General features: G+C 50.2%; 1 protein-coding gene across 1 annotated transcript in view; it reads right to left on the bottom strand.

Annotated features, from left to right (window-relative positions):
* The window catches only part of SEC31B (SEC31 homolog B, COPII coat complex component), a 40228-nt gene that overhangs the window by 15476 nt on the left and 6671 nt on the right, over nt 1–18081 (bottom strand). Inside the window, exons 4-16 of the mRNA XM_065408721.1 lie at nt 16647–16770; nt 15430–15625; nt 14231–14326; nt 12728–12868; nt 10772–10914; nt 10430–10529; nt 9345–9506; nt 6935–7087; nt 5395–5625; nt 3447–3521; nt 2127–2216; nt 1461–1569; nt 926–1104 (exon numbers count right to left, since the gene is read on the bottom strand). Coding sequence (XP_065264793.1) covers nt 926–1104; nt 1461–1569; nt 2127–2216; nt 3447–3521; nt 5395–5625; nt 6935–7087; nt 9345–9506; nt 10430–10529; nt 10772–10914; nt 12728–12868; nt 14231–14326; nt 15430–15625; nt 16647–16770 — 1799 coding nt within the window. The remainder of the gene's footprint in view (nt 1–925; nt 1105–1460; nt 1570–2126; nt 2217–3446; nt 3522–5394; nt 5626–6934; nt 7088–9344; nt 9507–10429; nt 10530–10771; nt 10915–12727; nt 12869–14230; nt 14327–15429; nt 15626–16646; nt 16771–18081) is intronic.

The raw sequence follows: 18081 nt of genomic DNA, 5'->3' as shown, positions 1-18081 counted from the left end.
GGTGTGTGCTCTGTCTCTTTGGAGGCAGCAAACATAATACCAGCTGTGAGTGCCCAAGGTGAGGGATGGGATGCGGCAGAGACACGTCTCTGGGGAACTCGGGCGCTGGGTTCACTGACTGTTTCCTGCAAGGCAAGGTTTAGACAGGCAGAATCTTGACGAGTGTGCTGGCCAGGCAGCCAGGGAAGCAATGCACAGCTTCGCAGCAGCAGATCTCTCACCCTTGCTATGGCAGAGCGGTAACAGTGGCTCTCAGCTCTAGGTGGTCTGAGCAAGACGCCACACTTGCATGCAGTGTCCACATCACGGCTGCTCACATGCGGCTGGGATGATATAGAATTTGCCCCCATGGTCCACCACTGTGCCTCCAGCGGTAACTGGCACTTAGTGCTTCCAAAGGTGAAAAGCCACCCATGCCCCTGTCTAGTAATGCAATGCTGTAGACAGAGGAAGAAAATTCTTTCCTGGTCCTTACAATGGTCGGTTTATGCCATAAAGCATGGGATTCGACCAGCTCTGTAGCTACATAAGAGAAGTGTCATTAAGGCTCAGGTAATGTCGATGGGTTTCTAAAAGGGTTGGATAATTTAAACTGCAACCTCCTGAGGCAGAAGATACCAGAAGCTGGACACAAGCTGAAGAGAAGGGCGGAAATCCTGGCTCTGCAGGCAGATCGCTTGTTGGATGAGAGCAAGTTATATAAAGGTATCATGAGCACAGTGTAAATACCTAGACAGAGCTGGAAATGAGATGGACAGAGCCCTCAGTTCAGCATTTCACCCCTGCCAACGCACTCTCAGGGGCATTCACAGCCACCCGCGTATACGCAGGCAAGCACACCTGCCCGGGCCCCATCCACCTCAGTCTGTTCTCTTCTGCCCCGCCCCCCCCATCTCTGCCTGGATATACACTGCTGGGCACTCACCTGAGAAATCTTTGTTTTCCGTTTGGCAAAGTACTGCATCTGGGTCTCCCGCAGTAGCGTCTCCCCCCCGGCGATAGCCAGAATGATGGCATCAGCAAAACGGTCAGCCCTCACGCACAGCTCCACAGCGCCGGCAAAGTTCCCCACCAGGAGCGCCTGGCTGATCAGCCCGTCCGTGTCTGGAGAGGGGGAAAGGAACGCACAGCACTATGGTGAGCAACTGAACAGTTCATCTGGGGGCCACCCACCACCCTGGCTGCAATGAACTGTGGACACTAGTGAAAAGGCAGCTCTGCAACAACTGCAACCCATCTCCAGGCCTTTCACTCCAGAAACCACGTGTGCTGAAAGTGGATCCTCATCCAGTGTTAGGGCTTCTGTCCTCTGTGGGCCTTCCACCGCAAGTGCACTGGTCAATGCCGATGGCACGGAGAGAGGACGTAGGTTGAGGTACACTGCACAGCGCGTCAATGGGCCAGGCTGCGTCACTTTATAGGACAGCGGCTCCCTTCACATAATGCGGGCCATGCAATACCTGTTGTGACCGGGATCTCCAATGTGCTCATGTCCTGAGGGACGAGGCTGTCAAAGAACCCTGAAGAGGAGGAAGCAGCACCCACTTCGGTCACGGAGCGTCTTGAGCCCTGTGCAAAGAAAGCAGGGAGAGTGTATGTTGATGTGAGCCACACCCAGAAGAACAAGCCTGACCAAGACAATTTCAATGGATTACAGAGCTGGGTGAGGGTGGTTTGCAGCTGTTCTACCTGGCTGGGAGTTTCTTTCTATAGCTAATTTCAGCACAGAAGCTCACAGGCCGCTTCCTTCATATCTCCTGCCACTGCACTAGTGCAGCTCTACCGGTGTAGCAATGACAGGAGTGCCAGCCCGCCCCAGAAGGTGCCAAGAGGACACCCGGAAGCTGTGCCATGGAGCTAAGATAGGGTTAAGGTTAACCCTCGCACTGAAGAACTGAGCGCTCCTTGAACAAGGCTTGCTGTAGTGTCATCAACAGCCTGCATGTCACCATCCCTTGCAGTGACTGCCTAGCCCATCCAGCCCCCCCTCCTGCATAACCCAGTCCACAGATCCTCGCCCAGGGAGTCCTGCACTGAGCCCCAGAACTTTTTGGAATTTGTCCTTCTTGTTCATTCCTCTCCCTGACGCTCACTTCTCAGTGACCAGTGAAGAGTCCAGGGCCTACCTGAACAGACGGCTGTGCAGCCTGAGCCAAGCCATCTGCCTCAGGAAAGTGCTGCTTCTCTGGGATACCATTCCCCAAACAGGACGTGATCTGTGAAGAAATGGAGTCGTGGAGTCAAGCCTCTGTCACAAAGCTGAACGTGTGGGCAGCAGAAAGGCCAAGTCGCCCGAAGCCAGAAACAGCTCCATTGGCTTCCCCAAGCACTTTAAGAGCCGGTTCAAAATCACGCTCTGTATTAACCCCCCCACCCCATCACCTCTCCCGGCTCCCCTTACTACTCAGTTAGTACAGACCTCTCTGCCCCTTGCCATAACACTGCCCTCACTGGTCCTTTGCAGCTCTGTCAGTGTTATCTGAAGCAGTATTCCAGTAACTTACCACCTCCTCCACTTTCCGCACCTCACCCAGATCTCTCTCTTCTCTCTAAGTATTAGGAGGGGAGTTAATAACACGTGGTGCTTGCAGAGACAGTTTGGACAAAGCTGCATTGCCGTGATGCATCAGTTAAAGCTGCAGCAGAATTTTCCTTTTAATGGGACCTCTGTTTGTGCTGAACTCCTGAAATATCCAGAGGCTCCTTGTACACTCCCTCAGAGTCACCTGCTTTGGGACTCGTTCATAAGATGAGTGAAGGTTTGAGTTAGGGGCTGGCACCTTGTAAAGCTACCCTGGGTAGGGCAGAAGCCTAGTGATCAGGAGAGATTAGAAGAGAAAGGAGGAACACTCCCTGATTCCACCCTCCCTGTTGCTCCCACCCAGCAGCTCAGTGGGTTAAGTGTATTAACCTTTCACCTCTGGAGACCAGGATTCAAGTCTCAGCTTAGATCACAAGTAGTGGTCTCATGATAGCTCCCATGTGCGCATCACCGACCTGCCACACAATTAGCCAGCATCCGACCTAGGCAGAGCCTGCCAGAGCGTCCTGCAGGCCACATCTAGATGTGCTGCAGGAGCTGCCCAGGTGAGATGGAAGTCAGGATCAAGGTGCACTGGGAGAGCTGAAGGGAGGGATTGAAGCCTGAACTATGCCCTGCCCTAGCCAGCACATTGCAGCACTAGTCACATGGTCACAAATGAAGCAAATCAAGCATGCACTTTCTAAGTCCACAGGACCAGTCCTAGTTCAGGTGCAAAGATGTTCAAGCTACACCTCCAAGTGAAACCTTATGGGAGGAATTGCTTATAAAATACATAGTGCGGCAGATACCTCTTTCCTGCACTCCCTGAATCGGTTCTTCACCCGTCCCCTAATTCACATGCCACTACCGTAAAAGGACCCTCTGTTAAATAAAGACATTGCTTAGCAAGAAGGCCACTTACCTTCTTCTGCAGCTCCTCTTTACTATAGCCCAGCAGCTTCAGGAGTTTAGTCCTGGATTCTGGCTCCATGTTCACCTGGGCCCCAAAGGGGATCGGAGACAAAGAGGTGTGTAAAACCGGGCGTCTGCACAGAGACAACACCCAGCTGCCAAGCGTAGTGCTCAGTTTACAGATTAGCACCAGGGGACCCTGGGTGCTCCTTGGGACCTGGAATAAGCTGTCCTTTGGAAGATGAAGGCTGAGACTTTGCTGACCTTGTCTACCCCAGCAATGCAATAAAACCTGGTTATCGCATTCTGTCAAACACATTGCGCGCAGACACTGATTAACTAACAGGGGTATTGCTTGCTTTAACACACTACACTACACTTGCTTTAGCCAGCTACGCTACGGTAACGATCCCCACACTGCAGGATCACTCCTGTAAGCTGCAGTGCTTTGGAACGGTCCTTGAAAGTACTGCTGTTATGTGAGAAGAGATGCCTATAGCACTCGTCAGGCAGCACAGGCCAGTGGACAGAGCACTGGGCAGGGAGTCAGGAGATCTGTGTCACTATGGGCAAGTCACGTCTCTCTGTGCCTCGGTTTCTCCAAGTGGCAAATGGGACTTCTGTAAAGCTCTCTGAGATCTAGGCATGGAGAATTCTGTATAAGCACTAAGTACTATCACAGCTCACGGACGTGTGTTACTGATTTCCTCTCTCACAACACGGCCTGCTTGCAATCCCCAGGCCACAGTTTGAGAAGGCAACACTGTCTACTAGAGAGAAAACTGGACTGGACCAGTGAATGGAGCAGGCTGCTATCTCCAATTGTAGTCTGTGGCCGACAGTGGTACATGGAACACAGAGTCGTTTTGGTCCCAATGGGTGAGACGTTGGGTGGGATTTGAAGGTGATCACCCAATATAAGAAGGGGCTAAATCAAGCAGTTTACTCAGGGCCAGATTCTCTCATGTTTACTCGTGTTGAGTAGGACCTTATTCCTCCAGCCAGTCTCATTTAAGTCAATGGGACTACTTGTGGAGTAAGGTACTGTTCCATTTGAGGAAGGGGATCAGATTCCAGCCCTCAGCCCGTCTGAAGTCAAAGCTCCCAGTGACGTTGTCGGGAGTTCTGACCAAGTGCGGACAGAGGATTTAGCCCAATTATGTCCAAGCTAGACAGAAGCTGATCTAGTTCTTGCAGGCCCTGGCTGGAAAGCGAAGCACTCTTGGCTAGAGCACCTCTCTTTGGCTGTATTTGGAGGGAGCAGCAAGGTTCCCTGGGCCTCAGTTAAACACTAGGCAGGATCTTAAATTGATGGGCCTTAAGGACCTCAGAGTCTGCCACGAAAGATAGAGGCAAAGCGCTCAATCACCTTCTGGATGGTCTACATGGCAACGGGGTTGAGGGAGGGAGCAAACAATCCTGCTGGCATCACAGCTGCCTCAACCCTTCCAGGCTGATCTCAGCCCATTAGGGCTTTTGCCTGGGGAACGAGGGAGTGCGCTCCACTGAGATCACTACAGGACTAGAGGAGGCTGAGTGTCTGCCTGGCTCTGCTGTGTACAGTATCCTGACTAAAGCAACAGAGGGTCCTGTGGCACCTTTAAGACTAACAGAAGTATTGGGAGCATAAGCTTTCGTGGGTAAGAACCTCACTTCTTCAGATGCAAGTATCCTGACGGAGAGCCCAACACAGTCTGATGCCAACACCGTACCTATGAAAAGGAGAGCAGGCCTCCAGCCCTCTGCATTTAGCCTTTAACCAAGGCTTTCCCCAAGCACGTGATTATGGGGTGTGTTTATGGCTTAACTCCCAGTCAGTCTGTTCTGTTTATTGCTGTCCCTTGAAGAGCTGGGGATACATGAGGCCAGGGACAAGTGTGATGAGCACATGCAAAACCCATGCCAGGAATGCAAAGGCGTTGCAATGAGGTCTCTGGCCTTCACCAGGGCTGTCCTACCTTCAGGAAGTTCCAGAGGTTCTCTTCAAACTGCAGCTGGGCTGCCCGGATCTTGCTCTGGCAATAGTCCAGGAGGTTTCCCGACTGCAGGGCCATCTGCAGCTCTCTGGATCGGGCCAGGAACTCTGTCTCAGTAACGACTTGGCTGATGAACACCTGGCGCGGGGGAATCTGCTGCATTTGTTGTGCTGGGGCCTTGGTGAGGCCAAAAGTGATTAATTTCCCCCCAAACTGAGAAGGAGAGAGGGAAAAAGTAAGTGTCCATACACATGAAGGTAAAACCAGCACACTCAGCTCTCGGGAGCTGAAGGGGCCTCGGCAGACACCAATGGCCCTGAACAGGGCAATCACGAGGAACCCAAGGTAGACCACAGCTGCACACATACAAGATGCTGCTGTCTTCTGCAGGGATCAAACCCAGGACCTGCAGCATCAGAACCACAATTCTCAGTGACACCCACAGTCTGTGTGTGTGCAGTCATATGTAGCTCACTGCAAACATCAACAGCATAGAGGACCAGCTGCTGTTTGGAATGATTTTGCTCTGCAACAGAGGGGCCGATTGCAACAGAGATCATCAAACTAATGGAATATATGGGAGCCTTTATTTATTGAATTTAGTAATTTTGCATTAGGCCACTGTGGGTTCACCTCCTGCTGCTACAGTTTCAAGCTCAACAGAGTGAAAATCACAGCTGGTGCTTTTCTCAAATATGGAGACTCTAGGAGCACACAAAGTCCAAAGACAGTGACCACAGACACAATGACCTTACTTGCATAGGGTTATTCCTAGGTCACCCACTCATGTCAAGCGTTCTTAAGCCTACGGCCTAGTAACATACCAGTGGGGGCCGCGATCGGCCGAACCTGCTGCGTCAGCAGGTAAATAAACTGGCCCCGCCCGCCAGGGTGCTTACCCTGGCGAGCCGCGTTCCAAACGTTGCCGACCCCTGTTATAGCTGAAATAGCATATGAACTGACCATAATGGCACATAAAACAATGCTAAATGGATGACAGAAGGAATTAACTGGCTACAATACTACTCTGAAATGGCACGGGCCAGGGCAGAGGATAAGAAAGCAGGGCAGCAGCACAATCTGGGAGAAAAGCAGGGTGGCAGAAGAGGAGAGGGAGAGAATAAGGATATGGGGGAGAAGAGGGAATAGGGAAAGGGGAAAGACAGACAATGGACTGGGAGGAAAGGCAGGAGAGAACAGACCTTGCCTACAAGACTGGGCTAGTTTCTGAGACTGGGCTAGTTTCATTAACTATCCAATGGGAAAGACATGGGAGTCAAAAAGCAGCTCCCTCCCGTCAGAGCAAGTCCCCATCACTGCTATAGGGACAGATGTTGTTGGCGAGGCCTCTGAACACCACAGCAAAGGATTCCCTGCCAACGGAGCCACACAACCCTCTACCAAAACTGACTGCACCATGAAAACCACAACGGTCTCCAACATGGGAACCAGATCCCCTCTGAGCCCCCCGGGGGGGCCATAACCACTCTCCTTTCCAGGCAAGGATGCTCCGCACACTTACTGCAAACGAGACCCCCACCGGCCTGCGAATCCACTTGGGGGGCTTTTTCAGTGGAGGGATCAAGGTGGTTTGAGCCACCTGCTCTGGCACCTGAAGAGGAGGAAGGGTCTGTCCCGTGCCGAAGGGGTCCAGGTTGTTAAAGGAGGAGGAGATCTGAGAAGGGAAATTAAAAAAGTTACATCTCACTCTCTAGGCAATAAGATCATTCAGCCTAGCCCAGTTGTTAGTTACCCTCGGTGGTGAAGAAACAGGACATTAGCATGTTCCTGGGACAGTGCCACCACATCCTTATGAGAGACATAGCATATCTGGGATACAGACCTTATACAAACCTTAATTAGTTTTAGTTCTTAAATGGGTTCATCTTGAGAAGTTACTTCTCTCTATTAACATGAAGACTTCCAAAGGGAAGCTGTCTGTCCCACCACCCCACTCCTAAATAAAAAGATTACTGAATGTCATTGTCTCCCACAAACAAGGCAAACAACTGGTCATAACTTGTCTGACTTGTTTTTAATTTTGCTGATGGGGGACTGTTGAGTGGCTGTTTGTTGCGAGGGTCTTTTAAACCAGTTATTTTTATAGGATTTTGTGTTGAACTTTCTGTGAACTGGCGCTATAACGACATCTCAAGACATTTTCGCCCAGAGGACACCATGGCAGCTTCCTCAAAAGTGTTCTGAGCTGTATTTTTACAATATTTCTGGGAGATCACACACATGCAGCCCTTGTGGCATGCAAACATTAACAATTTTTTTTTTAATTGCTGGCTTAAGCAGGTCCTTCCCCAGAACTGAAGTTCGCTATGCATGACCCAACTTGAATCTAACAGGACCAAATTGCGTGATTCCAAGATAGGCCTCACACCGGAGTTGTCCGAAGACCCTGGAGGGAGGCAGGGAAGCCAGAGTGAGCGAAGATGACAAATAATAAGAACCCAGGGTAAGGCTGAGAAGCCTCACTTTTTAGGTCAACAAGGCAGCTAAGGGAAGATTGATCTTCCAGAACCCCAAAATTGATCACCTCAGGGGGAGGCAGTCATCACACCACCATACAGGCTATGCCAACCCTGGACCAGTCTCCCTACACCCAGAAAAAGCCTGCTGATGAGCAGCATTGGGTCAGCCATAGGACCAGCTAACTCCTTGACTGCAGTTCTAGCTCTTATCTCAGAACAGTCCAGAACACCACAAGAGCTGAGGAGTCTGTGATCTGCCTGTTACTTTATTTTCCCTTTTTCTATTTGTGCCCTTTGCTTGTATTAAGAGGAAGGCATCCCAGATTGTTTCATTCTCTAAGATTAGTGTGGTTGGTTGCACATTTATGTGTATATGCACCAGTGACGTCTACACAGGGAAAGTGCCAGAAAGTTCACTGGGTTTAATCAACTCTAAACAGCACCATAAAGATACCCATTAAAGCATGTCCTGTCTTTCGAGAGTCCTAAGAAACTCCAAGCTGTCTGCCAAACAAGAGTTGACAAACTTTGGCTTATCAGAATATTCTGCTAAGGCCTATATTGTAATATTTCTGTTGGAGGAAGGGAGAATTGAAAACTAAGAAGGAAACGTTGTAATTGGCTTAGAGGCTGTGTTCCTGACATTAGTTGACAATTTAGTTTTAATACACCTCTACCTCAATATAACACGACCCGATAGAACATGAATTCGGATATAACGCGGTAAAGCAGTACTGGGGGGGGGGGGCTGTGAACTCCAGCAGATCAAAGCAAGTTCGATATAATGCGGTTTCACCTATAACGTGGTAAGATTTTTTGGCTCCCAAGGACAGCTTTATATCGGGGTAGAAGTGTATCAAAATATTTAACCTGCTCCAAGCTATAGATTAGAATGGCTTGGGTAAAATTCTTTAGTCGGGGTTTAGAACCAAATGGACAGCCATCTCCCTAAATCCCTTCTCAGCAGTTATAAGGATTGATTATTTGTTGTATTGATCTGATAATTTAACTAATTTTAGCATTTAATTCCAATTCAATACAGACTACCTTGGCGATTTGAACATTGTATTATCTTAATTGTAGTTTGGTTTAGTAGTAGCTTATCTTTGGTGATATGTTTACTTAATTTTAATAGCTTTAATAAAATTGATAAAAAGATGCTGATTGACAGAAATCTGACTCAGTAACGTGGGTCCAGAATCCTTGAGGCTCTGGCTGGACATTAGGTTGGCTGGCTAAAGCAGGACCACCTCCCCACAATTAATCTTTGGTTTTCACAAACACCATGTGGACCTGAGACCCACGCACACCCTTGCACAGGTGTGCTCACTGCAGCACCTGTGGCCACAGTGAAACAACACTCTACCTTCCAGTGCCCCCTGAACCCAAGCACCAACCGCCACGCCATCACGCCCAGCCAGCACGCCCGTTCTCTGTTCCATGGGACTCTACCTTGTCAGCCTGAGTCTTCTGCTGAGCTGCTAGGCTCCCACCCATAACAGAATAAACGTTGATCCACCCATCGAAAGAGGCAGTGGAGAAGACTGATGGATTCCGAGGGCACCACTGGACATCAAAGCACCACTGGCTCTGAGTGGGCAGCTCATAAATCACCTAACATGGATGGGGAGGAGGCAGAATGTTATAAGGAACAGTCACTTGTTTTCCCCCAAGCCACTTACGCATGGCAGGTCTGCCACACATTCCTGACATCTCACCATGCATAATGCACCCTGATCATGATCACTTCCTGGTAGTCCACCAGCTAGGACACAGTGCAGCTGCAATATTTCAAAATAACTAGCACCAACACCAGGAGGCCCCAGAGAGCTGCAGTGCCTTAGAGCAGAAGGGTTTGGGCTGCAGAGTGAAATTGATTTGGAATGTGTAACCCTAGTCAGTTTCACTCTGTTTTCAAAGGCTATGACTAGCCTTGGCGTGGCATGTGTCCTGCAGGCACCACACCTGCAGCTACACACCACAACGGAAGCCTCCAGTAGCAGGGGGAGGCTCTGGCAGCAGGGAGGCAGAGGGACACTACGCTGCAAAACCAGTGCAGATGTGGGAGGCATGCCTTGGGTACACAGAGAGCCCATACAGGGTATAATACCTAGGGGTACAGGTATAGGGCATTCTACTCTACTAGAATAAGCTGCACCTCTCCATCCACACTGCTATTTTTACCCATGCTAGCGGGGTGTGCAAGCGTCCGTACGCTACACACCACCACAAGTGTAGATGTACTTAAAGTGCTTCTGCCCCCAGCACTCTAATATAGTAGCACCTGCTGTCAAGGGAAGGAGACCCTCACCCAGAAGACAAATAGCAACAAAAAGGGAGAAATAAACCAACAAAAGAAAAGTCCTGGGGTAGGATGGACAGAGTGCATTCTCGCTCTCTCCAGAGAGTGGGCATCAGAATGGTGTGGAGAATGCACTGAAGTGGGATGTTAAATGACACACACTTGGCACAGCATACAAATACATACCAAGCAGGAAGCGTGTACTTACTGCCATAGAATCAAACCTGCCACGCACCTCACCAATGCAGGGGTTCCAGCACAAGATCCGGTTGTCTTTGGCACTACTGAGAAGGAGCTCAGGGTCAGCCTGGCACCAAGAGATAGAAAGGACTCCCCTGAAACAGACCAGACATAACAGTCACTCCATGAAAGCAAGAAGGTCCCACTCCCTATTCCAGTCATACTGTAGCAGCTTATGTGGACACTTTATCACAGCAGTAGCATTCTAGATCACTTCTCTGCCTCAGTCAGACTAGAATAAAACTCAGACATCTCTGCTCCTCAGTTCTAAAGCCAGACAGCCTGACCCTGAAAGATGGGAATCCGCCGAGAGGCAAAGCAACAGCCAGGCTCCTACCTCGTGTGACCCTCCAGCTGGCTCAAAGGAGAGGTGGCAAAGCGTAGGTCCCATATCTGGATCACCGGCATGCGGTCGTCCTCAGAGGAAAGGACCAGCTGGGTAGCAACTTCTGGGTGCCAGGCCATTCCCGAGCAGTGCATCTGGAGACACAACAGCACAGGCTGACAACACTGCAGAGCTGACTGGCAACAAACGAAGGCCTGGTTTACACTAATCAGTTAGGTCAACGTAAGGCAGCTCACCTCGACCTAATTATGTCAGTGTCCACATTACAGCCTTGTTCCACCCATATAAGTGCCCTACTACAACGACATAACTCTATCTCCACAAGAGGCGTAGCGCTTATGTTGGTGTATTTAGGGCGATGCAGTGTCTGAACAGGCTGTTAGCTGTCTTGTCAATTTCAGGGCTCCGCTGGAGCTGTGAAATTGACAAGAAAGCCCAACGCCTGGGTCCCCAACCAGGCTGCTGCCAGGTCTCTGCTCCAAGCCAGGCTGCCACCCAGGCTCCTGGCTTGGGCTGCTGCCTGGGGTCCTGGCTCCATGCTCCTGGCTGGGAGCCTGGCTGCTGCCCCCCTGCCCCCATTCCCCTCTGAGAGCACGGCAACCGACCGGACTCCAGGCGTGGATCTCCCCGCTGGAGGCGAGAAGCCCAGAGAGCAGCTGGGCTCCCAGAGGGTGAGCTGCGTGGAGCTGGCCTCCAATACTGCCCCCTCTTCAGTTGGTGAGAGTGCTCCTGGTGAGGACGCACATCGCCAACAGAAGGATGGTAGTGTGTAAGTTGATCTAACATAGGTCAATTTAAGATTGTAGTGTAGACATGCCCTCAGTGACCCAGAGACATAACACTTAGTACTTAACTCTCCAGAGCACTAGAGACCAGCTAAGTTTCATAACACCCCCATGTGGAAGGTAAACATTGGTGCACCAATTACACAGATGGGGGAAACTAAGCAGACAGATGTAGGGGCTGGCTCAGGGCCACACAGGAAATCAGTAGCAGAGCCAGGATTAAAACTCACAAGTACCCTGATCTGTCCACTAGACAACACTCCTCTGAGGAACAAGCCAGAATTCCAGGGCAAGTGCACCCTAGGCAAAGGGATAGCAAAGGGTCTCATTTCTCACTTGGTTAGTGTGCAGGGACTTTTTCTTTTCTTTCACCAGCCATGGAGCTTCTAACGCAATCCTTGCCCAAGGAACAGTTTTCCCCATCTGCCTTGGAGATGGAGATCCCAGACTTGCCTCTGTAGCACACATCTCACCCCGGCAAGGTCACATGTTCACCTCACTGCTGGCCCAGACACACAAGAATCTGGCTTTCCCCACCCCAGAGAAACATTTGTAACAGCAATGGGACATATGGAAACATCAGACATTTGGCTGCAGCTCCTCTGCTCTCTGACAGATTGGTGCCTTTATTTCTTTCCTTCGCTGCTTTAACGTGAACCTGGTGCTAGTGGAAGGTGCAGATTCCCAGCCCAGGAGAGTGCTGCCCTGTGTTCACCCCATGTACAGCACAGCAACAGCATTAATTCCCCACACACCTCCCACATGCCTGTGCACCTCAAAACTGATCTGGAGGGAGCACGCTAAGGAGCAGGCAGGTAGTTTGTTCCCATGGCCCATTTGATCCTTGGCCTCTCTCCTCAGCGTGCTAAGAGGGACAAACAACAGGACACTCCGGGCCACCATAGTGGCACAGAATCCCTAAGATGTAAGAATGTCCCGGCCAGGCTCTCTTGCACACCAGATGCCCCGCACAAAGGTGCCTCCCATGGGAGGGGTGGGTACTGCAGAGTCATCCCTGCCATTTGCACAGAAGGCCTCTTGCTCCAGGGCTATTCCCCCAGGGTCCCATGCAGCTGCCTTACAGCCCCTTTGCACTGGTGGGCTGTAGGACAACTGAGAGTCCAGCCCTGGGAGGCCAGCCCACAGTCCTTCCCCCACTCACTCTGTTGCTGTGGTCGCCGATTTTGATGATGGGCTCGTTCTTCCTGAGGTCCCACACGACGGCCTTCCCACTGGGGTGAGCAGAGGACAGGATGTGCTGCACCTGACGATTCCAGGACACTGCGCTGATGTCTTCCTGAGGCTGACGAGGTAAGAGAAGCCACAGATTCATTATACCCGTGCGGGGGAACGCCAGCACTGGGTCCCCATCACTGGCTTGTCTCAGAGTGCACTAAGGGCTCAAACGCATTCCCAGAGGATTTATAAATTCTGTGCCACAATCACTGATAGACTGAGTTGCTGATCAGGTAGGAAACTTCAGCAGCACCGATGGCAACCAGTTAGGGCCGGGGAAACCTTTAGGTGGAGAACACTATGGAAAACGTCATTCTGGATGGGAACATCCCCTAGGAAAGGCCATGAAGTTTAGGAAGCATATACTGAATTCCATGCCACAGTCTGTATCAGCCACGTGCGTCACGAACCATTGCCAGTGTGAAGCAACGCAATCAGACAGGGCTGAACGGCTCAGCAGCCTGGGATATATGGAGATTAGGCTGCAGACTAGAGACCTCAGTGAGAGAACACACATGGGAAGAGGACGTGTTGCAGCATCTCAGGAATGCACAGAATCAAGGGCTAACTCCCCTCGCCCTATCATAATGCAGGAGGCAGGCAAGGAGGGTGTTCTGTCCCAGGAGAGGCTCAGCAGTCTTTTCACTGAGTGAACGACAGCTGATTGTGTTGCTCACAAGGGGGGAGCTCACTCGTAAATCACTATTGGAAAGGGCTGCTTCCCCTTTAAAGCCAAGGGACACCATCCAGGAGTCAGAGTAGCAGCCGTGTTAGTCTGTATCCGCAAAAATAACAGGAGTACTTGTGGCACCTTAGAGACTAACAAATTTATTAGAGCATAAGCTTTCGTGGGTTGTAGCCCACGAAAGCTTATGCTCTAATAAATTTGTTAGTCTCTAAGGTGCCACAAGTACTCCTGTTATTTTTTCATCCAGGAGTGACAGACTAGCCGCCCCACCCCCCCCTTCCGATCACTCATTGGCTGCGCTGTGGTATTACGTTAATTGAAGCCTCTGGTATCTCACAAGATCGCTAGCAGATCCCTTATTTCCCCAGAAAGGCCTGATAAGGGTATTACAGAGAGCCTGACCCACTCAGCTAGAGAATGTAACACACTGGTTGGTTATCTTGTTCAAATCCACCTAGTGCAAAGTCTCCATCCCAGCCCAGCAGCGCACCCGCCAACACTGCACAACCTCCCCCCGCCACATGGACCACCTCTGCCATCTCCCGGAAAAGAGGCCCGCTCTTAGGTTCTGATCTATTTCCCCAGCAACTGATTGGGTCAGTTCCATGCCCCATCTATCAGATGGATCCCAGGCTGTTACTGGAGTGGATCACTCCCCCCCTCCCTCCAGTCCCAAGTATCTGTCCAGGGATGCAGCACTTCTAGTGAGCAAGGACCCAGACCACAGAGAAGCCCCTTTACCTGAGATTTAGCCCCTGGCGTCATTGGCACGCTGAAGTTATTCAAGTCCCAGATGTAAATTTCAGAATCATTGGCCCCAGAGGCCAGGAGGTTACACTGCAGGAAAAGCAAAAGCACGGTTATCTCTCCGCTCGGGGGAAGAGAACGGACTTCCTTAGACTAACCACAATCAAAGAAAACAACAAAACAATAGGAGGTGTGAGCTACGTGGAATACATCACAGGTACGGCCCAGCACAGAATGCACCCCTGCTGGGGCGGTGGGCCCTCACCAGAGAACGTGCCCACAGTACAAAGGGGAAGGGAGACGGAACCCCAAGTGGACCTCAAGGACTGGGGTGAGGGAGGAGAAGAGCACTGCAATTATTTTATATCTCTGGCACCTGCTACCCCAATGGATCCTAAAATACTGAGCAGATTGGGCAGATTGACCACAAACAGGGATCTCTGAAATGCAGCCATCTATAAGGCGGGAAAAGGCAGCTATTTAATAGTGCACAGTGACAACAGGTTGGGGTTAGAAATGACGCCTGTACTCCACTGGGTCTGCAGGGGGAGTGTTGGGGAGCAGAGAGGAATTATCCAGGTTATGACTAGTCATGGTTGTGGATCACATCTGCTTTTTTTTGCCTAGTAAGCTGCATGTTCAGAACACGTGTACAGCCTGACTCCCCCGGCACACCCTGCCAAGGGGCAGAATGCCACAGCTTCCCAGTCCCACTAAACACAGCTCAACGGCCGAGAGCCGAAGGCATTCCAAGCTCTGTGCAGAGCCTCCACAAGGGCTGCGGCAAGCCCTGAATTGGCATCTAGGGCTCTGTGACCATCAGACGCCCCAGCATTCAGACAACGATGATATTTTTGTCTTACAATAGTGCCTAGATTCTCCAACTATGACCAAAGCCTCACTGTGCTAGGCACTGTAAAACACATACTAAGAGTGTCCCTGCCCCAAAGAACTAACTGTAGCTAGACAAGACAAAGGGAGTATTAGTACTTCATCACAGAGATGACAGGGACTCCGTAGCACTGAACCTAGATCTCCTGAGTCCCAACTGAGTGCCCCTTCTTTGCTCCAGTTTACAGGCTGTCCACTCAAGACTTAATCCCTCTGAACATGGGAGCTAGTCAGTGTGGAAGCCAGGATGGCTGTGCAAGGTCATGGTAGAAGACAGCTGTAACATTTCACTGGCTGTGCACCTGGAAAGGATTAAAGTCAAGAGCTCGAACGGGGCCAGTGTGCTTCTCCCGCCGTCCGATCACAGACTCTGTCCCGGACGTCAGAATCTGGGTTGCACTGAACAGCGTTAGCACTCCATTATCCCCTCCACCAGCAATCACCCCGGAGGAATCAGACGACCCATTTCCAAAGCTGCCCCAGATCAGCTTGTGAAACCTAAGGAGAGAAAAGAAACCTGGCCAGAGTAAAGTCAGGGCACAGCAACAGCACCTGACACGAGTCAGTTCACGCTAACTCACGCACAGACACCTTTGCTAAGAATCCCAGCACCAGGGGACGTTGCTCCCGGCTCACACCCATCAAACATCCCATCTCTCTCCATCTCAAAGGGCAACTCCCTTTCTCAGAGGGCAATGGGTCCTCATCACCCAAGAGCTGTGCCTCCCCCCAACACCTTCGAAGGTGGAGAATTGCAAAGGTCAGCCCAGTATGAGCACAGCTACATTAGGGAGTTTTGCACTGATCTAAACACCCAGTTTAAATACACTGCCCTGCCTGGATGTGGGAATCAGAAGGTGAAATTCTCTGGCCTGTGTTATACAGGAGGTCAGATTAGAGGGTCATAATTGCTCCTTGTGGCCTTGAAATCTGTGAAAATGGTGACACACATCCTGGGTGGAAACCAGGGTATGTTGCACCATTGCAAACTCTGCTTTATACCAGTGGAGTGCATCTACACTGAGCGTCTGCACTGCTGTAGCTCTGTGGTGTAAATATCCCTGAACCCGAGGACTCTACCTCCTATTAATAAATTGCCTGGTGAATAGGTTCACCATGAGCCCCTCCATGCCCAGTTTCACTACTCCATCTCATGGCCTTTTAATTTCATATCCTCATCAAGATATTACATGGGATGTGGGCCAATAGTCACCATTCACCCACCCCTTACTACCCTATGGCACCTTCAGATTTCCCCACTGTTCAATGTGGATGTACCAAGGTCCTCCATCTGAACAGACGAGTTGCCCAACTCTTTCCACCTTGCCAAGCTGTGCAATGCGCACGCATTGGAGGACGGGTCCTGGGCAGGATTCTTTCCAGGCCCTGACATGTGATCAGCTTAACCCTGAAGATTTGAACTCACTCCCCTCTACCCTCCCTTCCCCCATCTCACCCTGCATTGGTCATTACTCAGATCCAGCCATTGTACCAACATGTTAGCAGGAAGCGCCAGTACCTGTTGGAAGCAGGAAGGATTCCTCTGCACTTCATGTCCAGGGAAGGGTCCCTGAAGTCAATCTCAAAGATTTCCAGGGTGGCATTTGTACTGAAGGAGGCATCCAGCTGCTGAGCAGATGTTCCTAGGCAAAGGTACATGGAGAGGGGACAGATGAGGCTTTTGCACAGCAAAATAAGCCAATTCTTTAAACACGGTCAGTAGTACCATGGCCCTGTGTGAGCGTTCTGCCTGCATGTACAGCTCAGAGAGCCACATGTTAAGACACAGGCTTTAAAAAGAGATCAGATCTTCCTCAAGAAATTCTGATCCTGAGAATTTTAATTAAATGTCCCTTTCCCTTTGAACAACAGAAATAAAGTCCCCGTGCCCTCTCCCTCAATACTTCCACCCTCGCCCCACAAAGGCCCTGTCTTCAATACTAATGCAGCTATTTCAGTGACCCTGGTTACAATTATGGTTCCAATTTGTATTGTAGACTGAACCTTAATTGTGTTCATAAAGTCTTGGTCAGACCTTCCAGATCTAATTCACATCAGAGGTTCTTTAACTGGGGCTTCTCAAGCATTTGCTGATGGTCCATGGAGAGTTGGCTGCTAATGTGGTGCTGGTTCTCTTCCTTGTTTCTGGCTGCTACATTAAAATAAAAGCAGCTAAAGAGACATTGAGTAATTTCCTAAAGTAGCTTTCCCATGCAAGCAAGTGTTGTAGTTACCACAGGGATGTTATTCGATTGCCGATGGGAAAGGAGGTGCCCAGGAGACATACCCTATCAAAAAGTGATCCAAACTTTGAAATTGTGCAGCTCCTGATCTAGAGGGACTGCAGCCAGTGCTTCTGGGCTGACTATGGATGTAGCCTGGTTACAAAACACAATTAAGGATCAGTCTAGATTGCAAATTGGAACCATACTTATAATCAACTGCACTTTAGCTAGTTGCCCGGACATGCTTGTGTCTGTAGTGTAAAGAGGCCCTGATAGCCAGAACTGAAGAAAGTTTGTGAGAGTGAATAGGCAAAAAGTAAGACAAGATGGGAGCCCAGAACTGCCCTAGACAGGAGACACAGCTTGCTTGTTGTCACACTGTAGTAATGTCAGGTCATCAGCTCCTCATTTACACCAGCCTGTACCGCTGCCAATCCAAGGAATTTGCAAACTCTGCAAATCCGATATGAAAGGGACATTGCTAAGTGTTTAAATAAAACCTAAAGTTTGGGGACTGAACAATGCAAATAGAAACAGCTTGGAATTCCATTGCTAATAACTTCATATTGATTGTTCACTCTGCAGTGTTGGGAACCCAAAAGCAATAGCGTCTGAAGACCAGGAAGTGAAACTGACCATACTGAAAGAGAACATTAGTCTGTGGTCCAGAGTTCAAACTGAGTGAAGTGAGAAGAAATACATGGTGAAAAGCAAGCGCCTGATTTGTAA

Source organism: Emys orbicularis, chromosome 7, assembly GCF_028017835.1.
Source record: "Emys orbicularis isolate rEmyOrb1 chromosome 7, rEmyOrb1.hap1, whole genome shotgun sequence".
NCBI lineage: Eukaryota > Metazoa > Chordata > Testudines > Emydidae > Emys > Emys orbicularis.
Note: the sequence above shows the minus strand (reverse complement) of the source record. Positions and strands in the feature narration are given on the sequence as shown.